Source organism: Scomber scombrus, chromosome 3 (assembly GCF_963691925.1).
Source record: "Scomber scombrus chromosome 3, fScoSco1.1, whole genome shotgun sequence".
Taxonomy (NCBI): domain Eukaryota; kingdom Metazoa; phylum Chordata; class Actinopteri; order Scombriformes; family Scombridae; genus Scomber; species Scomber scombrus.
In genome coordinates this window covers 1,837,638-1,863,356 of record NC_084972.1, presented here as the reverse complement: position 1 = coordinate 1,863,356, position 25,719 = coordinate 1,837,638, and the positions used below count along the sequence as shown (strand labels likewise).

The window sequence follows — 25,719 nt, the reverse complement described above, 5'->3', positions numbered from 1 at the left end:
GGTTGAAGGCACAAGGTAAGCATTGTTTTAAGTCATTTAATTTATTCTTAGCTATCAAAGATTACTGGACCATTCATGTGGGTTGAAAGACGACTTTAAAGAGCAGGAAAATAATAAACTGAAAAAATACTTCCATTGAAAACTATATTTCTTTGTTAGACTTTAAAAAAAATAAACTGTTCATTTCTTTCTTGTGAGTAGATAGTGCTTTGTGATCCTCTCATACAATCACCAGCACTAGTTCCATCTGCGTCATGTGACGAACAAAGTCTACAGGAGTACCATCCCAATCAGAGCTCACCTATCTAGCAGGACTGGGTTTAGGGCGGGGGGGCATGCGTGGGGGCAGGCCCTGGTTCTTAGCTCTCCTGGGTGGCTGTACTGGGTTGTCAGTGGGGTGTGGACCTTTACCCAGGAGGAAGTGCTCCCAGGCTGGGACGGACTCTTCCACAGACGCCCAATATCTTGTCTGAAAGAGAGAAACAACACAACCCTTAATGTTATTATTCATTCATTATAAGGATGCACAATATTGGATTTTTTGCAGATATCTAATATGATATTTTCCAACTCATTCAAGCCAATTGCCAATGCCGACGCTAATATATACATATATTTTTTCCACCTGGCTGAGGAGACTATTACATAATCATAGATTGTATTATGTGTGATCCAGAAAAACAATATATGAAGGAAGAAATTAGGAAGACTGGAGCGTAGGAGTTCTCTGAGTTCATTAGACAGACAGAATTAACGGGCAGGATTTAATCTCTAGTCTAGACTCCGGAGCAGCAGGTGGCAGTAATGCACCTAATAAACTGATTGCCAACCGTCATATTAAAATAAATTAGTTTCAAACAGAGTGGTACATCCTGTCAGCCTTGGTGTTTCCTATCTGTGCAGCTGAACACAGCAGCTCCTCTGTGGTTTTGGTGCTTTAGAGGAAACACCAGGACTGTGAGGGTGAAACAGTCTGTGGAGGAGAGGGCAACAAATCAGCCTGTAATTCATCAGAAGTGTCCATGCTTGACTGATGCTTTCAATTTAAAGCCTTTATCAGCTGATATCAATGTGATATTATTGTGCATCAATAATGAATGTCTGTAGAACTGGACTGCTTCCTGTAAGAGGAGTGTTAAACATAACTCTTTCTACAAAGATGAATGCTATGTTCAGATAGAATTATCTACATTGGAACACAACTAACATAATGTCCTGGCTGAACTACACTGGCACCCCATCCATTATAGAATTCAACTGAAGATGTTATAATGGTCTGTCCACTTTACATTTCTGAACTGCTCACACCTTACTGTGCATGTTGACCCCTCAGATCAGAAAATCAGACGTTATTAAACTGTCCAAGGTCCAGACTATACCCTGTTGTAGGCATTTATGTCGTGTTGTATAATTGCTGCTTTTTGTTGTTTTATTTATTGTTTAATGTTTCATCTATTTATGCTTGATTCTTGTTTTTATTATGTTTTTGTGTATGTTATTCTGTTAATATTGTATTGTGTGAAGCACCTTATAACTTCGGTTTGGAAAGGTGTCATAGAAATAAAGTTATATATAACAATTATTATTATTATTACTACTTCTAGTACTACATGGACTCATTTTACTTTTTTAATGCAAGCTATACAGGCAAATACAGATAGAAAACAAAAAAAAAACACTCTTGTTGGCAGTCAAGAAAGGAGCAAGAGATGATGAGGTATGATGAAGTATTATTTTGAAAGTCACCTTTCAGAAAATCTACAAATACTGTTGTATGTAGATTTATTTTGAAAAGTTTTGCAAAGTGTACATAGGTTTATATTGATTATGGCCACATTTAAATGGATGAGAAAAGAGATTATTTTAACAACTGCATGTAGTTTCACCCTACAGTTTTACCTGGGTATAGCTTATTCACATTACAAAGAGCTACTCTATAAACAGTGTATTTGTTAACAACGTTGCCATGCAGGGTGCTGTCACCATCTTTACATCATCTCACAGATCAAATAGTTTGTACCTCCAGAGCGAGGACATTTGGATGTGGCAGGTGTTTCCCTCTGAGACGTTCCTCTATCTTGTGTAAATCCTGCAGTGACAGAGAGCAGACACCTTTATGCACAACTTAACCTCAATCTATATGTTTCACATGCCACTTTAACTGAGCCCTGACCCCCACTGTTTACTTCAAAGATTACACTTTTTAAATCATTTGATTGATGACACTGTCTCTATCTACAGCAGCTGCAGAGCAACAGCAGCTTCAGTCCTCTGTCAGTGTCTACAACAATGAGTTCAGGTACAGGAATGAGTGTAGGTCACATACGTTTCACCAGAGCTCAATACACAATTACCGTAGTTACCCATGTAAAACAGAGGAAAAAAGTGTGTGTGTGTGTGTGTGTGTGTGTGTGTGTGTTCGGTATAGCACAGTGTTTCTTCTAACTAACTGAAGCTTAAAGTTCTAATTCATTGGACAGTGATGGGAAAAATGATAAGGATGGAAGGTTTAGATGATTTAGGACTGCCTGATGCGTTTCATTCCTTTTACTCTCGTTTTGAAAGATATGATTTTCTGTGATAATATCTCTTGTCTGAGTGCAGTATTGTAATAAGTCTGGAAAGTGTTACCATATTTATGAAGCATGTAAATCCCCAAAAGGCTCCAGGCCCAGATGATACTTGTGGACATACATTATGTAATTGTACAAACAGTTTGGCAGTGTCTTTTAACATCTTTTCTAAGGTGGATGACTCAATCATATTCCTATAATATGGAATTATCTCATGTGGTACCAGTTCCTACAGTATATAAGATAAACAATCCTAAACAAATTAAAGTCCCCCTCCACTCAAACATGTATTTTTCTTCTTGTTCATCCAGTTGGACGTTGTTCTCTTCTCTGTGCAGAATGATGTATGTGCACAGTTTGTTTGCACATCATATGCTGAAAGTTTTCTGTGCTCATTGGAAATCACATTTTAAGAAGTGGGCCTATGAGCATGATATGTGACATCAGTAAAACAGCAGGCCTACACAAAGTGTAAGGTGGTGCTTCTAATAGCAGAATTCAGACAGGATAAACAGGAAAAACTATTGAACACACTGCTCTGTTTATAGTTTGTTGAAATGATGATTTGTTACATCACAACTACTTTGAAAGCCAATCCTAATCCATTATTCAAGTAACACAAGTGTGATGGTGAAACTTGAAGCTTCCAGTACACAAACACTTTTTGTGTACTTTACAGTGAAGTAGAGGACATCTTGTTTGGAACTTTGGAAACAAACAATATTTACATATTCATAGATTCTGGAATGAAGGAGAAGGAGGGGACGTTGTTTAAAATGATGGTAATTATGCTTTTTGTAAAAGAACCATGTCAGACACACATTATAGTTAAAAAGTATTAAGTATTATAAGAGTCTTAAAGACTGTGTAAAGTGAAAATATATTTGTGTTCTGAGTTAGTCACATCACAGACAGATGTGTTATTAACCATCCTTCCAAATTTGAATGCTAGAAAAATTGTCTAAGTATGTAAAATTATCTTTTAAAATCATGAAAAATCAAGCACTTCTCTGTGCTGTCAAACAGTGTGCTGAAGGCGCTGGAACCACGCCCTTGCGCGTGAGAGGGGCCGCATCCGTGTAACGTAGCAACAGTAGCAATTGACGCTAGCGCTAACAAAAGCATCACAGTGACCCAGCCCTACATGTTTGAGCCATCAGAGCCAGACACTGACTCGGAGTCAGACAATGAAAATGCACAATCTCTTGCCTCACAGTCTGCAACAGAATGGCTAGAGGACGGCTAGGATCTTTAAGGCGTACAAGGCCAGTCATCCTCACATTACATTTGATTGAAAAATGGACAATTTAAGACACTTGAAACATCTCCTTTTAATGTTTGAGCCTGAAGGACTTTCAGTTCTTTAACTCAAATAATTTTCTTTTTATAATTTATTGGGGGAAAAACAACAACAAGGACAAAGAATTATAACACCTTTTTTTTTTCTTTTGCCAAGTAACAAATCAGTTTATTATTATTAGATCCAGAGTGATTTGATTCATAAGTTTCTTTGACATCATCATCAGATAAAACAACATAGGAATAAGAGGAAGAAAATATCCATGTGCCTGATCTATCAAACAGTCCTGGAGAGCTAACTCTAAAAACTAAGAGCACGTGTGTATGTCAGCCATGTTTCCATCCTTACCTGTAGCAGTGTGTGGTTCCTGTGGTGAGCCGCTTCAACCTCCTTCAGCTGCTGCTTCCTCTGGACCTGCAGCTGATCTCTGTGACTCTCCATCTGCTCCAGCAGCGTTGCTCTCCTTCCTAAACTGCTGTCACACACAGTACAAAACACAGCTGTATCAGAGGGACACTACCAGCCTCCACTAACACTCCCTCACTGTGAACACTGAGTTCTATGTGTCTATACCAAATGTTAAACCACAGATGTGTTTAGAAAGCATCGATAGTGGATCTGACTGATCAATAAATGTGATTAAACCTTGATTCATGTTTCAGAGAGCAGAGAGAGTGTATTTTTTTTTATCTTTTACACCACTAAACATCTCCTATCACACAATATAATGTCCTATTTTACCTAAGACATGAAAATATAACATAGTAATAATGATGTTAATGTATTTTATGTAAAGTGAAAATGACAAGAACTTTATGGAAGTGTGGGGTTTATTGTAGAACCATTAGAGCCATCAGTCTTCACTGCTACATCATAAAAAGAAATCCTTATTAAAACTATGAACTATTCATTTCACTATAACACATGTCAATAGATACGGAGATAATTTGACCCAGAACAGCCTGAATGGACAAAAATGTGTAGCACCTATACAAACGTATAACATTTTAATTTATTTTAATTTTAATTTTTTGGGCCACTTTAGGAATAGTGAGTAAAAAAAAAAAAATGGGTAAAACTTGACCCAAACAGTATGTAAGGGTTAACAGGACAAGTTCTACATTTTATGAACATAGTTGATTACATTAACACAATTAAAAGGATCAGTCTGGTGATTTTCTATTAATATTTCACATATAAACATGTCTCCGGCTTGAATGACTAGTTTGTAAACTTAGTAAAGCTGAGAGAGAATCTGTACTGTTACTTAATGTAATGTATTGATTAATGCTAATAGATATGAAGAATGAACTGATCGATCAGCTGATATTCTCGCTGCAAATACCGGATCAACAAATAGCTCCAACACTCACATTTCCTCATGTTTGTCTATGAAATCGTGTTGAGGAGCAGCAGCAGCCATTCTTCCAGCACAGTGTTCTGTTGTATCCTGACAACCAATCTTCTTCTACTGATGGTAAACAACATTTAGGCTCATTACCGCCACCTGCTGGACTGATAGTAGTATAGATCAGAACGCTGCTGAGTCTTGACTTCATGTTTACCTATGTCAGGGCTGGCTCACTGAAATAAAATTGTTTAAAAAATGTCATGTCTTGTACCTGACTCTGTATGTGCTACTTATGTACAACTGGAATCAGAACATATTCAAACTTTTATTGGCTTGACTTATTCTAATTTACATATAGTTATATACAGTTCCCCTGTAGCCTATATACTGCTACGTTTTCATTAATCTTCTTATTTGACTTTACATTTAGGTCTGGAATAATAACTATTATTCACTGCTTTAGATCTATCTGTATACACTGCCATACAAAATAATCATGACTTCATTTTTGCCTGCAGTTTTAATTTTTTCTCTTAACAGATTCAAATTGACAATTAATTATTGCAGAATCCAGACAATGGCACAGAGGGGCTTAACAATTTAACATGTTGTAATATATATTAATGAGAACTGTGTCCAACTGTTTTAATAATATCTTTGATGCTGATTCATATATTGGACAGCCATAACATTTTAAAAAAAGGGATTAATCTAATAATTAATGATAGATTCCAAACATTTCTTTATACTCTATCTGCCCCTCAAATTTCTAATAATATTCAATAACTTTTTACATTTTTCTGGAACAGTCAACTCTTCTTCATCTTTGAAGTTTGATGGCAGCAGCACTGAATCTTTGGTGGTGCATTACTGCCATCTTATGGAAATTGTTAAACCCTGCAGAGACCAGGTTTTCTAAGTAGCCATGTATTCTTTATGGTAGTTGAATTACTCTCCTCTTTTCTATTCTTATTGATCAGAACAGAATAAACAAACATACAAAACTGATTATACCAGGGATACAGCCAATGGACAGAAATAAAAGAATATACCATATGCAAAACATATACATTATACACATGCACACATGTAACAGGGAGAGACAGAGGAGGCCCCCGTTGACCAGCCAATTTGTACATTGGGTAGAGCCCTTCAGTAAGAGAAGGCCAGACCAATCTATTTCCAGAAATTGCAAAGTTACAGAATCACCAGCACAAAAGTGTCCGCCAACCCAATCAGAATTTACACCCGGATAACAATACCACATGGAAGAAAGTCTTGTAGCCTCGGCCACTGACACTCTAGGAGGCTGACACGCTGCAATCTCTTCCTTTAGAAGAAGCTGATAGTCCACTGATTAGGCTGATTCAACACACCGCTGCTCGCCAGCAGATCCAGGAGGCATATGGAGAGAGAGAGTGCGAAAGTAATTAGTACAGGAATATCATCCCGCTGTACCCCTTACACACACACATATAAATACACGATACTGCATTCTGTGCTCAGTCTTCCTTCTTATATAATGTATGATGTCCATCGAGAATAATTTTGTGTAAATGTAATGATAAAAATAGATAGGAAAATAATTTTTCTAATTCACAGAAATCACAAGAATATTCAATATCCAAAGTATGGTTTTAAATTAAAGAGTACGGTCTAGACCTGCTTTATGAGAAAAGTGCCTTGAGTAGAGCTGAGGATCGGTAGTCGATACCTTTAAAAAGGTATCAACCGAAATAAATGGATACCAAGTAGTATGGAAATGTCTCCAGTCAAACGACACCTGCAATCCATCCTTTTTGCACCCAGAGCCAGAAAATATGGTATGTCAATACAAATACTATAATGCAATTGTGGACATGCTCACAGCCAATCAACACAAGCATTCTTCAATTTATTGCGATATGTGATTGGCCCACTTTGAAGATTTTAAAAATGCATTTGTGTAAAAATCAAATCATTTAGATGTGGAGGAGTGGTGGTATTTTATGACATTTAATGCTTCTATTAACATGATGGGTATCAAATGAAGTACTCAGTTGGTATCAGTATCACTTTAGGGATACTTGGATTGGTACTGGTAATGTAATTTTTTTTAATGATACCCAGCCCTAGCCTTGAGATAACTATTATGATTTGGCGCTATATAAATAAAAGTTGATTGCCATTATGAGCAGTTCATTTGTTATGGTTTCTTCAAACATGGCAACCAAGAATGGGGCAAACAGCTTTTAAAATAAAATAAAAAAATATATAAATCTTGTAAAAATCATTAAACCATCATTCCCTGGAGACGTATTGTCTTAAAGAGAAATTGTTCAATTTTTAACTTCTATACTTTCTTACTATGAATCTTAATACCTCCAAATATACTTTTAGATACATGTAGATTTATTTGGATTTTCAGGATTGGCTGTAGGCCTACATACATTGTTAGAAATGAACAAAGTATTGTAAAGTTTCATTGTAGTTCTCATATGTTTATTTATCCAAAAGTTTGAGATTTGTAATAAATTAAAAATATGTTGTTCTAAACATTTCCTTCTACAGGGTGTCCACAAAGTCTCTCTACAATTTAAAAAATTCATTACAAAAGCAATTGACGATATATTAATCAGATTTGTTCTACAGTATGTACTCAGTGGTTATCAAAGTTTTTAATCACATTGCATTTGTGTATCGCATATGGAACAAAGATAGGGGACATCAACGATCTGAAGCAAAACATCACTAACGCCATTGCCACCATTGATAAGGCTCTGCTACAGTCAACATGGAAAGAAATCCAGTACCATCTTGATGTGCTTCGTGCAACTAATAGTGCCCATATAGAAGTGTATTAAATGATTACATTTCCACAGATTTGTCTATTCATTTGCTTTTGTAATAAATGTTGTAAGTTGTAAAGAGACTTTATGGACACCCTGTATATCTACCAAACAAATGTAGCTTTACCTTCATACATCTTGTCTAATTATGGATCTAACAATTATATTTGGGTCAATGACGTATAAGGATTTTCAACAGGTCAATTTTAAAATAACTAAAATGGGAATATCTATTGCAGCAGTTCAAACATTAAGAATGTAAAGTACACATAAATTCATATTAAAATAGGTGTTTTATGTGTTTTTTCATCTCAATGAATTAGAACTGATCTTAAAAAAAGTCATGTGGTGCGACCATGATCTATCTTAAAATAAATGAATTTCCTTAACATGCTTAAATATTTTTTTTACAAGTTTTGAGTAATATAAAGTGTTTAGAAACAAATTATTATGTCTTTTGAGTTTTTGTTAATAATAATCTCATATTTATGTTCTATAATGTCACAGTTGACTTCTTAAATGTATGCAAGACTTATTTTTCCTGTAAATTGCTTAAAAATGATTTTAAGAATTAAAAAATACAATTCAGTTAAGCATACTGTATCAGTGATTAATATTACTGGCACAGAAAAGTGATATTTCACTCTGAATTTAATACAGTTATTGGTATTATTGGTCGCACCACATGATGAATGGTTGCACCAAATGACATAAAGACCTCATATCATTAAAAATCTATTGAAAGAAATAAAAAAAAAATGACTTTAATACAAAATAGAATTAAACCAGTGGTTTTATTACAATTTCACAGAATTTTAATAAACTCAAACATTTCATGAACATTTTTTAAAACATAAGTGCAGCACGCATTCAAGTGCAGCACACTTTTCATTTAACTTGACAATGGAATAAGTCAATTTTGATTATTGATAATACTAAAATAAAGGAATTAATTAAATAAATCATTGACTGAATATAAACGTTTCTACTCTAGGACATATCTTTCATTGAAAACACTCTGCAATGGTCACACCACATGATATCTGGTCGCACCAAATGATATTTGGTCGCACCAAATGATATTTTCAAGTTCAGTCAAAATTTAGAGGCACATAATTGACCACCAAAATAAAACAAGCTAGCTTGCCACAAAAGGTCACTATGAAATTTATAATCAAAATATATATTTATATAAAAATAACGTAATATTTATTGTTTTCTTGAGGTCATACCACATGATATCCAAATATGGCAACTACATACCAGCCATTGAAAAGCTTAATTTTTTCCATATTTTAGAAAGAGTTACAAACCTGCTTGTTGTATCCATGGGTCCTTGGCAAACTAGTGTATGATGCAGCATCCTGCCTTTGAATGATTTTCATCATAAAAGTCCCAGAGTGGTTGTTTCTTGATGGTTGCACCACATGATATTTCATAAAATCATCATCGTCAGACAAAGTTTGTTTTTATGTTATGATGGAAAAATAAATACAAATGGTTTGCAATGTTGTACAGTACTGTACAACAGTCTGGAAATCATGCCAAACAGGGCAGAAAATACATTTGAATAGATTTGGAGTAATTTCAAATAAGTTTTCATAACAGCAGTCATGGCCAGACGGTCGCACCACATGATATTTTGTCACTTTAAATAACAGAAAAATGACTAATAACTTGTGGTTTTTGAAAACTTAAAGTGAGTACATATAAAGGAAAGCTACTACATATGTATGGTATTTTTTTTATCCATTTAAACCTTTTTCAAACTGAATAAAATGCAGTCGGACTGAAAATGTAGGCGTCACGTCATTGACCCATTTGCCAATAACACAGCAAATTCTTGAATTTCCAATTAATGTACTGTATAGCTTATCTACCAACCTGCCCTTACAAATCTACATGAAATTAACATGACTACACTTTCAAAAAGCATGCTGTGCATATGTTAAAAAATAAAAAAATAAAATAATAATAATAATATCACATTTTCAAGCGTTTTGCATGTCATGTAATGCTGTCTGTTAGGTTTAAACACAAAACAGTTGGTTAAGGTTAAGGAAAGACCATGGTTTAGGTTAAAATAGTAAAACTGCAGTACAAATGTCCCATTGTGATGCTAAAATCTCTGGTTAAGATGCCTGACATGATGTTGAGGATGTGCTATGTCTAGTTTGTAGTCTCAAACAGTGCTCTCCTGCTACTTTTTGCCAACATTATCTCGCCATCCATCAAGTCCACCTCGTCCTAATGAGGCAAAAATCATCCTGTAAAATAAGAGTCACATTATGTTGACGTTACTTTCCTGAGAAGAACTGATGTATCACCTGGATGCAAAATTGGACTTTGATATTACGTGCAGTGCAGACACCAAAGTGTAGAGTCATGTTATTTGTGTGCAGATTGTAGAGAACGAGCTGTCTCCAATGTTTTTCAACTATTTTTTAATTACTAACTCTTTAACTTTTCATTTTCTTATTGTCAAATGTTATTTCATTTCCAATAATCTCAATTACTTAGAGCCATTCCGTGTATAATTTGAATGGCTTTATGATTTGTGAATATTGAATTCTCTATTAAGACTGATTTCACCATCTTCTATACTGATATCAGACAAAAATCTATACAGAACTGTTTTGATTTATCGTTACTACTCAAAAGTATCATTATTGTCCAGGCATCAGTCAAGTCGAGTCTTCTACATACGTTGTTTAATTTGATTTACTTGTGGGAGGACATGATCAATGATTAATCCATCCCTGTAACGGTTGTGGATGGGTAGGACCCAAATCAGTCCATGAAATAGTGCTAGAAGGTCTGGCATGAAGCAAATGCAAATGACGATCTGGCCAGGAGTGAATGAACAACAGGAGTATACAGACCCTTTCCAAAAAATTAAAATATCATGGAAAAGTTGTTTAATTTCCATAATTCCATTCAAAAAGTTAAACTTTCATTGATTATAGATTCAGGGCCCACAAATTAAACGATTTCAAGTATTGATGTTTATTTTTACACAATTTGGGCTTCCAGCTCATAAAACCCACGAAAACAGGAATTCAAAAATTAGAATACTGTGAAGAAATCAGCCCAAATTTTGCAGGGCATGAATGTTTTAAACTGCGTGTCACACACTAATCATCTACTAAACTCAAAGCACCTGCACAGGTTTCCCCAGGTGAAATTAAATTGCTTCAGTTTGGTTCAATATGGGGAAGACTTCAGACATGACAACTGGCCAGAAGACCATCATTGATACCCTCCATAGGATGGATAAGCCACAGAGTTCATAGCTAAGGAGGCTGGCTGTTCACAGAGTGCTGTGTCCAAGCATATCAATGGAAAGTCTAGTGGAAGGACAAAATGTGGCAGTAGAAGATGCACCAGCAAAAGAGATGACCGTGGGCTTCAGCGGATTATCAAACAGAAGATTCAAGAATCTGGCAGAGATCCAGAAAGAGTGGAATCAGGCAGGAGTCACAGCTTCAAAAACCACCACATTCAGACGCATCCGGGAGATGGGCTACAACTGTCGGGTTCCTCGGGTCAAGCCACTTCTGAACCTGAGGCAATGTAGGAAGCGTCTCAACTGGGCCAAGGAGAAGAAGGACTGGACTGTTGGCCAGTGGTCCAAGGTCCTCTTTTCCGATGAATCATTCATTCGTGAATCAAGGTCCAAGGGTTTGGAGGAAGACGGGTGAGGAACAGAACCCAAGCTGCTTGAGGTCCAGTGTGAAATATCCACAGTCAGTCATGATTTGGGGTGCAATGTCCGGTGCAGGTGTCTGCTCTCTTAAATCCAAGGTCACCGCAACAGTCTACCAGAATGTTTTAGAGGACTTCATGATTCCTTCTGCTGAGGATCTGTATGGAGATGCAGATTTCATCTTCCAGCAGGACCTGGCCCCTGCCCATACCGCCAGAAGCACCAAAACCTGGTTTGATGCCCATGCCATCACAGTGCTTGACTGGCCAGCCAATTCGCCGGACCTAAACCCCATTGAGAATCTATGGGGTATTCTCAAGAGGAAAATGAGGGGCACCAGACCCAACAACAAAGAAGAGCTGACAGCAAGCACCAAGGAAATCTGGGCTTCCATAACTCCCAGGCAATGCCACAGGCTGATTGCCTGAATGCCACGTAGCACCTACCTGAAAAAAAGTTGTGGTAAAGGTTTTCATTCACTGTGTTTTTTCTGGAAAATGTCCTTAATCCAGTAACGAAACAGATCATGACTTTTTGCAGATCCTAGTCTGTCTGCAATGCATTACATGTCACCAGACAAATTATTGAGAACTTATCCCCTGCATCTGTCGTTGTCAAGGGTCTGGGTCCTGAAGCCTTACCAACTGTCTACTTACAGGTTCTTGAATCAGTCTTTGGACTGTCCAAGATGGAATTCCTCATTTCTTGAAAACATTGTACGATCCAAGCTGAAAGACCATCAGCCTACCTCCAGCAGCTGCAACTCAACCTTGAATTCTGTTGTCAAAAGATGATATCTTAAATAAAATGGAAAAACAATTATACCACTGATGCTGGGATGACACAAACACATTTAGAAAGACAACAAATAATGTCTTTGTCAATCTCGTAAACAAAAACAGAGCATTTCTTTCTTTGATTGTATAATAAAATAGGAAAATATATTTTCAATCACTGAAAAGCAATTAGTTGTGATTCACTTGCAATATAAAGATATATATTTTGCTACAACCAAATTAACTTATAATGCATCTATCAATCAATGTTTATTTATATAGCGCCAAATAACAAAAGTAATCTCAAGGCACTTTACACATGTCAGTGCAGGTCTAGACCTCTAGACCTAGTACTCTTTCATTTAATTTAAAGAGACACAACATTCCCCACATGAGCAGCACTTGGCAACAGTGGAAAGAAAAAAGGCTATTTGCACCCCTGGTGCAAATATCAATGAATGCTATTTGCACCCCAGTACAATTAGAAGTGGATGCTATCTATACCCTGGTATATATAGCAAAGTGTTCTATTTGCACCCGTCTTGGGGCAAATATCAATGTATGCTATTTGCACCCCAGTACAGGAGTGCATACTGCGGGACTGAGTGTCGGAGGGGAGCGTCTGGAGATACGGAAGTCTCCCGTATCCCACCGGGACAGCGGGATAAATATAAGTCGGTGTTCTCTTCTGTATATTATATAATAATTTCTATCCGGTGAGATCTAGCACTTCCCGGCGTGAAAAAATGTCAGGTGTGGCGTGTGAGTGTGAGTGCTGCTTGAAATGCGTGTCTCACGGCCTGAGACTTCAGAGGTCTGAAATGTATTTGGTATCCACAGCAACCATAGACTTATATGTCAAGATTTGATTTCCATCATATAACAACCTGAAGGTTGTAAATTCAGATATTTTCGGGTTGGATGCATTTACTTAACACAGTTATGAAAATGCAGCAGAGTTTTTCCGCTGAAAACATTATCAATATATAACTGCTGCTGCAAACACTCAAACCTGAGTCCCCTGTACTAATGTCGGACACGTTGCCCATTACGCCACCGCTTCAGTTCTACGTAGTGACGTGACAACCCAATATGTTTGCCATTACGGAAGATAGATATTGGAGACAAATTATTTCTAACTGACAAACTGATGCCTGTATGCATTCACTGAGGAAAGATTATGAAAATATAATACAACTTTCCCTCCAGAAATGTCTTTAGAACAAACATTAGAGATGAAACCTTTCTAAATTCGCTCTTTTCTGTTAGCGTGGAAGATGAATGTCTGCCATGTTTTCACGTTGTTATACGTCTAGGGTGCAAAAAGCTCAGCTGTGTGGCCGAGGCTATTTGTACCAGGGGTGCAAATAGACACTCCAAAAGAAAAAACGAGAGTTACGGATGTAACTACGGTTCTATGAATCCTGGATGACTGCCAGACGTGGTGCTTTAAGCACTGGTTGTCTCCGTCTTGCGCATGCACGGGTCGAGTACATATACCAAAAAAGTCACCTGTGACCCTCACGTGATCCGACAGGTAAGAAATTCCGGTGTCACCTGAGGATCTGTTCCACTGGAATCTTCTCGCGAACCCACCAAAATTCCAAGTGACTGAATTAGGGCTGTAACTAACGATTATTTTGATAATCGATTAATCGGTTGATTATTTTTTTCGATTAATCGATTAATCAGATAATACAATTTGTCTGTGAAACTATATATTTACAGTATAAATTGAGGTTTATTTTTATAGTTACCAGTTCTACTTTTTCCATCATTAGGTTACCATACAAACTATGTGCGCTAGATTCCCCTGCTGCTCTCTTCCTCTCCTACTGCTGACTGTGAGATCTCAACAGGTAGAAGCTGATAGTTCACTAACTATAACCAGGGAGCACACTGCAACAAGGTTAATGATCCACACAGTGACATTATATCATTGATATGACGTGTAATAGCGATAGAAAACCGATTGTTTTTTGTACGCGTGCATATGTGTGCACACACGCTTTGTGCCGACCTCGGCAGGATGTAGCACACACTTTCTAGTTTTATGTAGCCTGAACTGCTCCTACACTTACACACCATTTTCTCTGCTTCTGCCGATACCAGCTCTTCTCAGCTGCGTCTGAATTGCTCCGCGACTTGGTGAGTAATGCAGTAATCGCACGACACAACGAATCGATAATGAAATTTGTTGCTAACACTTTTAATAATAGATTTTTATCGATGTTATCAATTCGTTGTTGCAGCCCTAGACTGAATGCTCTGGCCGTCATCCAGGATTCATAGAACCGTAGTTACATCCGTAACTCTCATTCTATTTCATCCTTCCTGACCGCCAGAGGCGGTGCTTAAGGCACTGGATGACCAATACCAACAGAGTCATGAGGAACGCATAAACACTCACCTCAGGAGCTGGGCGTGGAGGACTCGTGAATAGACTATCAAAAATACCCTCTTCTGATAACACCATTAAAAGAAGAATTGACGACATAGGACAACGGTAGAGGAAATATTAAGGGTGACTGATAACTATTTAAAAGACAAAAGTCTGACCTGGGATATGTGCGTCAGTGTTTGCACAGATGGCGCAGCATGCATGACGGGGAGAGTGAGAGGATTTATTGCGAAGATAAAAACAGAAAACCCCGAAATTGTCACAAACCACTGTATTCTGCATCGGGAGGCATAAGTTGCTAAAACAATGCCCCCAGAGTTGGCTGAAGTGCTGGATGAGGCTGTGCAGATGGTGAATTACATCAAATCAAGGCCGCTGAAGACTCGTCTCTTCTCCCAACTGTGCGCCGAGATGGGAGCCAACCACCAAAGCCTCATTCTCCACACTAGGTGCGCTGGCTGTCAAGGGGGAAAGTACTGTCACGTCTGTATGAGCTTCGGGAAGAGCTTTCTGAATTTTCAAATGAACACCCTGTCCCTCATAAACAGAAGCTTGTTGATGAAAGATGGTGTGCCAAGCTGGCTTACCTTGCGGACATATCTCAAGCACAAACATGGTTATGATAAGAATCACATAAAATGAAAAAATGAATTCACGCGTTTTTTTAGTTTAGTTCATATCCCATCTGCTAACATGGAGAGGGCAGGATTTATGATTTATACTGCAGTCAGTCACCACGGGGCAGTTGACATGTTTTGGCTTCACTTTTGGGGGGCTGTCACAACATTTATCTTCTACAGTCAATGGGAGTGACAGTGTCAAATTCTGTAGTGACATGTGTTTTTTGTTCAGTTGGTTTTGCTGTACCTAACTGTTAAACATGGTTAAGCCACTCACACATGAGTGTCTCAAATTGGATTAGTGTGAATATTTAACTTATTGCATTATCTCACTTTTTTTTTTTTGTAACTTATTTTTTTAATTCAAATTTTCTTTCAACAATTACAGTGTCAGGGCACATCATACATACATAGTTAAACACTCATCCTTATATCAATGTCCTTATTGTTCAGTGGCAATGGTGGTGTCCTCTTTTCGTCTTCTGTAATCAGTCCATTTTTCACATTTATCCTCAAATTGTGTCTCTTGTAGTCTCAGTTTATGTGTGATTTTCTCCATTACAAAAATCTCTTCCACAGTGCACATCCACTGCTCCTCCGTCGGGGGGTCTACTTTGTACCACATTCTGGTAATTGTTTTTTTACTGGCTGACAGCAATACTTTAACAAGATACTCATCCTCTTTTTGTATTGTATCTTGTGTTAGATTCCCCAAGTAGAGTATCTTACATGTTTTTGGTATCTCGTATCCTATTACTTTTTGTAAACCCCTCCATATTTTGTCCCAGTATCCTTTTAACTTTTGGCAGGACCAGAATATATGTGTATGGTCAGCATCCATGTGGCCACATGCTCTCCAGCATGGCTGCTGAATAGACACCGCCCCTTTTTTAATCTTTGGGGTTATAAAAAATCTGACCGTATTCTTCCAGTTGAATTCTCTCCAGATCCTGGAGCTAGTGGACATGCACTGTGTTTTACAAATATTAAACCACTCTTCCTCTGTTATCTGTTCTTTTAATTCCTTTTCCCATTTTTCTTTGATGTAAAGGGAGGAAGACTTTCTACATGACATCAAACTTTTATAAAGGACTGAGATTACTCTGCATTTTTTACCTTCATAAACTCTCCGAAATACCTCAACAACCTCATTATCAGTATCAGTTTTTATCTCTTTCACATAATAATCCTTTATATGCAGGTAGCAATATTGTTCATGTTCATCTAATCCAAATCTATCCCTCAACTTCTCAAAACTCTGCAGTTTACCCCGTTCAACCATTGTACATATTGCTGTGATCCCTTTTTTTGCCCATTGTTTAAACCCTTTGTCATTTATCCCAGGCATAAACCTATCGTCAAACCAGCTCAAATTCTTTACCTCTTTCTTTAGTTTATACCTTTCAACAACGGTATTCCATATTTCAATTGTATTTTTGGTTATTAAATTCAATTGGTTACCTATTTTTCCCAGTAGGCCTTTATATGCTATCAAGTTTCGTACTTCAACGACCGCCTGCTCTATTTCTATACTTTTCCATCTTGAAAAATACTCATTGTTACACCAACATATCAAGGGTCTGATTTGTGCGGCATAGAAGTACTCCTCGAGGTTTGGCAGAGCCATTCCTCCCTTATCTTTGGGGAGGTGCAGAGTTTTGTACCTGGTCCTAGGTTTCTTTCCTCCCCATATAAACCTTGATATCCACCTGTCCCATTCAGTAAACTGCTTCGGTGGAATCTTTACTGTCAGAGACTGAAATAAGTATAAGAGTCTCGGTAAGACATTTATCTTAATTATTTCTATCCTTGAGCTGAAGTAAAAAAAAAAAAAAAATAGCAGACCATCTCTCCAAGTCTCTCCGAATTTCTTGATTTATTTTAGTGTAATTTGCATCATATAGCTTGTCTATTCCTTTTGTAACATTTACTCCCAAGTACTTTATTGATTTGGCATTCCAATTGAGTTTATATGTATCCTTTATCTCTTGGGCCGGGGAGTAGTTTATTGACAAGATCTGTGTTTTTGTAAAATTAATTTTGTAACCCGAATATTTTCCATAATTCTCCAGTAGCCTAATGAGTTTTGGGAAAATTTCGTTGGGTTGCTTTACAAAATCAATATGTCATCCGCAAATAATCCTATTTTATGTTCCTCCCTTCCTATTTTCACCCCTTTAATTTCTTCCTCCTGCCTGATCATTTTAGGCTAGCGGTTCGATAAATAACGCGAATAGACTCGGAGAGAGGCTGCACCCCTGTCTTGTCCCCCTTTCCAGAGTGAAACTTTTTGTCAAACTACCATTTATTCTAATCCTTGCCATAGGTTCCTGATATAACGACTTAATGCAATTCACAGATTCCTTATTAAAACCAAATTTTTCCAATACCTTGTATAGAAATACCCAACTCACACTATCGAAAGCCTTTTCGGCATCTATGCTTACCAAGACTGCACTTTCCCCCTTGCTCTGTATATTTTCTATAACATGTAAACTCCTTCTTATGTTATCTTGTGTTTGTCTTTCTTTAACAAAACCAGTCTGGTCCTCGTCAATCAAATCCTGCATAAATGTCTCCAATCTTTTAGCTATAATTGAGGTGTAAAGTTTATAATCCACATTTAAAAGTGATATGGGTCTGTAGTTACAGCAATATTCTTTGTCTTTACCTTCGTTTGGAATAATGGAAATAATGTCTTCCTTCCATGAGGGAGGGATATTGCCTGATCTGAGACTATAATTAAATGAGTCCTGGAGTAGTGGGATTAACTCTTCCTATGTTTTATAGAAGGAAGCTCCCATTCCATCAGCTCCTGGTGACTTCCCTGATTTTGCCCGACTAATTGCCTCTTTAATCTCTTCTACTGTAATCTCTGAAGTCAATATTGCATTCTGTTTTGCGCCTATTGTTGGCAGATCCAAGTTGTCTAGAATAGTGATGGATTTCATGATTCGTTGTCGAGATTCAGTTCCCGTCGGTCAGTTCAGCTGGAAGAATCGGTTCATATAGTTTGTTCATTAGTTCATTCAGTCATATTTCCGGTACAACGTTGTTTAACGGTGAATCATAATGCACGGTTCTCATCTCCTCGTTCTCAAACCATCGTGCTAACGGTCAACACAACACAGTAGTTCAAAGTAAATACATAGCTGCAACTTCATGATTATGTACAATACAACAGTGGCTAATGTGTTTACACCGTGACATTAAATTTACATGTATTGAAGGTAAATAGAGAGTAGACTCCGGCTAAATCAGCTAATTTATTGTCTTCATTTTTTTGTTCACTTTTAGCAAGGGCTACTAAATAAAGAAATAAAGACCCAATATGCTGACAAACATGTTTAAAAGCTTGGCAGATATATTGTTACGAACTGGGCCACGTTACTGTTATGTGTGTTATTAAAAAAGAGAGATTATGCCCAGATGCTTAAGTCCGTTCATATCTCTCCTGTCGGTCTCGTTCAGTCAGTCGCTCCGTTCATTCATCTCAGTCGGTCTCGTTCAGTCAGTGATTCGCTCTCAAGATGCGTTCAAAGACACTCAGGAAAGCTAGCATTTAGCTTAACATTAGCTAACACCCCGAAATAGGGTGCTTCAACAGAACAGTATCCTTCCTGCGTGTCTGTGAACGCAACTTGAGAGCGATTGACTCAACAGACAACCTACGATTGGCTGGCTTTCTCAGTCCCTCTTCACCACTCTGATAACTTAACAGTGAACATAGAGAACAAAAGAACGAGAGAGAAGTGAAACGGGGAATCAGGTCAGTTCGTTCGTATTAAAGAGTCGTTCGTTTGAACTGATTCATTCGAACGGGCCATCTCTAGTCTACAATCTCTGTCAGTTGTTCTTCACCTACAGAAGTGAATATAAGTTATAGTAATATTTCTCAAATAACTTTTCTATTTCTTCTGGTTCATATAGAGTTTTATTAGTCGCAACGTCCCTTATTTTATGTATATTAGTTATTGCTTGTTGTTTCCTAATGCGTCTAGCCATGACTTTAGTGGCTTTAGATCCTCCCTCATAGTAAGTCTGTTTTATAAACCTTGCTTTCCTTTCCACCTCTTCCAACAGTATATCATCTATTTTTTTCCTAACTTCTTTAATCTGATTCAGTATGTCTGAATCTTTTGATTGCTTGTGTTACTGTTCCAGTTCTTTTAATTTTTCAATTTGTTTCTGAGATGTTTCTAGTCTGACCTTTAAAAATGCTGTGTGAGAAATCAGCCTCCCTCTAATCACTACCTTCAGGGCATCCCATAAGATTGTCGGATCAACTTCCCCATTGTCATTTTCGTCCCGGTATCTAATTATTTCTTTTATTTCTTTAATCTCATATTGTTCAGTATGCCTTCGTTGAGTCTCCATACTGTATTTTTCCTCCTGTCATTCAAATGAATTTTTAAATAAATTGCACTGTGGTCTGACACATCGGCCACTCCTATTTTACATTCCCTCACTTTGTGTATATCTCCTTTACTCATTAAAAAATAATCAATTCTGGAGTACATGGCATGTGGAGCTGATTAGTGGGTATAATCCCGGTCAAGTGGGTGAAGTTATTGCTATACATCCTGTATATCCATTTCTGACCTCATTGTAATCATGTACCTATTAATTAGTTTTTTGTTTCTCCTCATACTTGTAGTGTCTAACCCATAATTCAGTACCACATTAAAATCCCCACCACACACTAATGTCCCATCTGTTTCCAAATTTATAAGATCAAAAACTTTTTCATAAAATGATCTTAAAATTCCCCATTTCAAGTTTTCCTTAGTGGTACCCTTTCTGTTGTAAGAAAAATAAAAAAAATAAAAACCTCCAGTTTGCCCATCAAAACAAACAACCAACCAAACAAAACAAAACAAAGGAGGATGGGGCACATATTGTCTGTAGCCTACAATTTTTCTGGCGCTATTTGCTTACCCAGCCAACGTGTAGTCTTTAACTTAAAAACAGAAAGCATTTAACTCTTCTGGGTTACCTAGGAACTCTTCCCCTCCCTCTCTCTCTCTTTCTCCATCTTCATCGTCTCCTCATCTTCTAAATTCTTGCAGCTTTGCGCTCGCTCGGTTCGCCGCTTCTTGACCGGCGTCCTCGATGCGCCGGGCCCTTGGTTTATCACCTGCCTCTCTCCGACGCGTTGCCATGGTGAAGCTCTCTGGATCCGTTCCTCCAGTGAGGGTTCGTTGACGTGCTGCTCACCCATCTCCAGCCCTCTTTCCCGCATGTCCCACGCTGCGTCTTCAGCGTTGTTGTAGATCTTGGGCCCGTCTGACCAGTGAATCCTTATCCTACTCAGAGGTGTCTTTTTAATTTTTAATTTCGGAGTAGGATTTACGTTTTTTCAACACCTCGGTGGGGTAGTCGTGGTCGAAAAATATTTGCTATGGAGCTCAGTTCCCACCGGTAACGCGAGTTCTCTGCGGAGGAGTCCCTCCATCAGTTCTGTCACAGACTCATTGTCCCGTTCAGCCACATTGTAAATCCTCAAATTACAACGTCTACCGTGTCCCTCCACTTTGGTCAACTTCTCTTGAAGTTTTGTTTGCTGTTTCAATAGAGTGAGGATGGCTTCCTTCGCCTCGATGTTCCACTCCTCCAACTCCGCCACTCGCTCCTGTGCCTCAGTGATATCCTTCCGCTGCGCTTGTATTTCCGCGACATTTTGTGCCAATTTTCGGTTAGTTTCATCCTTAAAGCCGGCAAACTCTCGCCTCACCTCTTCTTTAAATTTGTCGTTGTATGTTGCGAGGTGTTTTTTCATCTCCCTTTTTAGGTCGCGTATCTCTCTCGTAATATCAGCGAGTCCCTCGAGTAACGTGTGGGCCTGTGTGTAGTCGTCATTTTCCCCGTTTGCCGCCTCGTCTTCAGACTCGTGTTCTTCTTAGTCTCTGGACATTGTTTTTTTCCTCAAACTTCTCTGTCCTCGTCCCCCACTCATTGTTTATCAGTTTGGAATTCGTGTTCTCAATATTTTCGTAGTTTGGGGGAAAATGTTGTTTAATCAACTCAGGAGCTCTGCTCTACGCTGCCATCTTGCTCCGCGCCCGAAGGAAGTCCCATTCTATCTCACTTTTTTTGCATTGAACAAGTCCTGTTCCTTCTTTCTGAATAGCATTGTTATAACAGCAGTGAGTGCTGGCCTCAGGCTGCAATGTGGGTTAACCGGCTCTTTAAAAATGTGCCTTAAAATGGATAATAAATGCAACATCGTTTGGAAAAGGAGAATAACTACTGTATACATTTCATACACTTTAGGTGAGTATAGATATGTGTCTGACTCTGATCCCAGGGATGGTGTGCAGTTCTTTGTGCAGATCACAAGCAGCATCAGGGTCTGTGTGGTCTAAAAAAAAAAGGTATGACACAAAACATTTCAGAAAATTACATCAAAACCAATATTTTATTTTATGTATAGCAATACCATTTACATATTAAATAACACTATATTAGAATGCTTTGATATAGCTTTCAACGAAACAAAAAAAGAAATCCATCGTTTGTCTAATTTCATGTTACAAAAGAGGAAGGAACAGCCACCTTTGCAAAACGGGTCAATGATAAGAAATCATCTAGTGACTCACAAGAGAGCTATTCTATTGTACACATCTGACAACAGAATCATAGCCTCCAGAAGATGAAAACCAAATGCAAAGAAATCAAAAGAGCAGGGGATAACATCGTAATATCACAATCACTGCTTGATCGTTCATAGAGGACGTGAATCTGGAAACTGGAATGTGATGATGAGCACAAGCTGGACACACAGCCACTGGGCTTCCACAGGATCCACCACAAACAGCGACGCCATGAGGGAGTTTTAATGAGAGAGAACACATTGATCTGAAAATATCTGTGACTGTTGACCACACATGTGCCATATTGGAAACCTTGCAAGAGTTTTGTAGTACACATTCAGTAAATGGCAAAATAATTGAGATTTGTTTGCAAAATCATCTTCGGACAAAAGATACTGAAAATTTGGATGATGAGATTTCAAAACTTAAATGATGAAATACTTCCTCTGACACAATCAATACATAGCCTACACAGTTCTCGGAGAAGGGCTGAGTTACAGAGGCAACAAAGTATATGTACATTTCTTATTAACAGTACAATTTGTGTGCACTTCAAAGGCAACACAAAACACTTTTCATTCGGAAAGATCATAATGATCAGAATAACTTGAAACGGGGACTGGGAAATGACAGAGTAACCGGTCACACCAGTATTTATGACAATGAAATTTCAGAAATCAGTTCATTTCAGTGGATTAGCTCAAGACAATTTATATTGAGATAATGCAGAGTTCCACTTTGGTGAACTGTTGCATGCAAATTCCTGTCGTTCAGCAGTTCTAAACTGTAGCTCAGACTTTTAAGGGAACAGAGATCCAGAATCCAAAATGGAGGAAGCTAGCATATTAGCTGTGTCACACCATATAGATAACCCTGCTCTGTCAGAGTACGAGCTGTTCCACAAAATCCTTGAATGAACCGTTTTAACTTATTCTCTCATTGTCAACTGGTAGCAAGCAAACTAACTTCAAAAGCTATTTTGGCTAGCTAGAGTCGTATGGTATTGGCTAGCTAGTATGCTAAAAGTTAGCTTAGCAGCCATAGTAGCACTGATGTACAACTTTCTGGTGTGACCTAGCTAGCACTTAGGCAAAGTGTGTTTTTCACAAGAAAATGAAATAAATGTCCCAGAACACAGAAACTGTTGGTTTAGAATAATGAAGCCCCCATTCTGAAAGATTATACTACAAGAGAACCAAGTTGACATCTTCAATGTCTGCTGTTTATCTTTTGATGCATCGCTTTATCCCTTTATGATGTATAACAATAAGTGCAAGTAAGGACTTGCTGAAGTTAAAGCAAACTGATGCTGAAATGAGAGTTTGAAGTAAACTTGTGAAAGGACATTGATATAAATACAGATAGGCTATGGTGTGAGGGCGGGTTGGGCATCCATTCAGGAGGGAGAAATCAGCAAAAGAGGGAGAAAAGCTTGCCCAACATCTTTTTTTTTCTGCACGGGAAAGATTCAAGTCTTTGGTAAAAGTTTTAAAAGAAACTCAAAAAATACATTTGTCCCCATCGCTGTTTTACCATTCTACACATTATCTGTTTTGTGCTGCGTGAAAAAAATGCTTTCACATTTTCATTCAAAATGCAAAAAACCACAAGTGTTCATTTCACGCCATCGATCACAGAGGTATAGAATATCATCAAAATCAGCAGTTAAATTAGAACATCCTCATGTCAAAGAAATGTGTAAGTGTTTGTGTGTGTGTGTCTGTGTGTGTGTGTGTGTGTGTGTGTGTGTGTGTTTGCGTGTGTGGGGTTGCTGCAGCTAAAGCAGAAAACATGTCAGACTCTGCTTTTTGCTTGTAGGCCACAAAACCACCAAACAATATATCTGTGGAGAGAGGTGAGTGTGGAATGGAAACTATGTACACAAGGCCTTGGGGAAGTTGAAGTGAGTGATCACACCTCTGTCAGTGAGCACGGATCTCGAACTGGCCTCCACCTGTTCTGTTGTCAACTACATGCTGTTGAATGTAAAGGTTTACCAGTGCAGTCAGTTAAATAATAATATACAGTGGACATTCATCGTTAAAGAGTGCTTGATTTTTAGAAGAGTTTCTCAGGTGAGGGTATTATAGTAGTTTAATCAGAATTTAACGTTCTTATATAAGACAGTTTATGCTGATGTTATTGTGTTTATGGCTGGCTTAATGAGGAGAGCAATACTTGTGTAACATTTTACTGTCAAAAAATCCAATCCCAATTCTCAAACCAACAACAAATTGATCTACTAATCCAAAGCCTGATGTATTTTATTCCTCTGTCATAGAGCTTCATTGACATTTTTAAAACTCATTGATGAGTCACACTGTTGCACTGTGTGACATGTTCCTTCATTATCATGAACACACACGCTGTAGGTTACTTTGGTCCAATCCCACACACACACCATCCTGCTGCTGGAAATACTCACTAGAGCAGCAGAGTGGATCAATATGTAAATGAAAATAGTCCCCAGCAAAAGCCCTATTTCTTCCTGTTTAAATAACCTTTGCTAAAAATCTACAGTGCACAGCTGTTTTACAAAATTAAGAGTGTTATTTTATCAAAAAAAGAAAAGAAAACCCTCTGAAGATGTCTTCAGTGAGAATCAATGTGCTTGGGGCTGAGAGACACAGACAGACGGAGTAAGTCGAAGAGTATTGAGATGTGATATTAAATATTGTTGGTTTTGGTCTTTTCATGGAATTTGTTGACAGTAAGAAACAAAGAAAAATGCCAGACTTATCCTTCACAGAGGAGCAGGTTTGGGTTTTCAAAGATCTGCTTATTGATTCAGATTCTTATCAAATACACTTTAATTTTCATATAAATTAAGTGAGAAAAGAAACCAAAATTTAATGAAAGCAACAACTGTCTTTACTTTCAGCACATTTAAGCAGCTGTGACATGAATGATAAAGAAGTTTCTGGTCCTTTTTTCAGCACAATTAAGAAATATGTAAGTATTCTTGCTCATCACAAATTCAATGTTTTTCACTTCACTGAATTTAATTTTGAACACTGACATTATTGCACTGATTACATATTCATGTATCACTACTGTCTTTTGAGAAATGTAGTCACACCTTTGAGCGCCAGTTCTGATCTACCATATTGTAAACATCATATAAGAGAGGTTATGCAGCAGTTTAGATGTGAGATCAGCAGCTCTGAATTTAAATGAAAAGTCAGGAAACAGTGAGTGGATTCAAAAAGCAAAACATCTCTTTGTAGATAACCTTCTGAGATTGCAGGGTGATGAAAAATGCAGCTTTGTGCTATGATTCATCACAGAACAAACTACACATACAGTATGTTATAGTAAAATCACTGCTTCCAATCTAATTTGTATAGTACGGGACCATATATGAGAAAACCTGTCCATTCTTACATCACATGCAATTACCAAAGAGGCACTACAGACTCTTTGAAGCTGAAGATAAGATATTATTCAGCTGAATTTTTCTATCCAGGAAAAATAAGGGCAAAAAATGGATGGATTTTAAATAAATGGATTTTGAAAATCAAAGCTCACTGTGCTGAGGCACTCAAATGTGGACTAGAGTATCACTTAGAAC

At 37.7% G+C, this 25,719-nt stretch overlaps 1 protein-coding gene across 1 annotated transcript in view; it reads right to left on the bottom strand.

Moving 5' to 3' along the window:
* cep15 (centrosomal protein 15) overlaps positions 1-5,308 on the bottom strand; it is a 7,131-nt gene extending 1,823 nt beyond the window's left edge. The window contains exons 1-4 of the mRNA XM_062416205.1: positions 5,247-5,308; positions 4,222-4,345; positions 2,021-2,089; positions 1-469 (exon numbers count right to left, since the gene is read on the bottom strand). The exon at positions 1-469 is cut by the window's left edge and continues 1,823 nt beyond it. Coding sequence (XP_062272189.1) covers positions 302-469; positions 2,021-2,089; positions 4,222-4,345; positions 5,247-5,296 — 411 coding nt within the window. The 5' untranslated portion in view covers positions 5,297-5,308 and the 3' untranslated portion in view covers positions 1-301. The remainder of the gene's footprint in view (positions 470-2,020; positions 2,090-4,221; positions 4,346-5,246) is intronic.
* Positions 5,309-25,719: the final 20,411 nt, after the last annotated feature.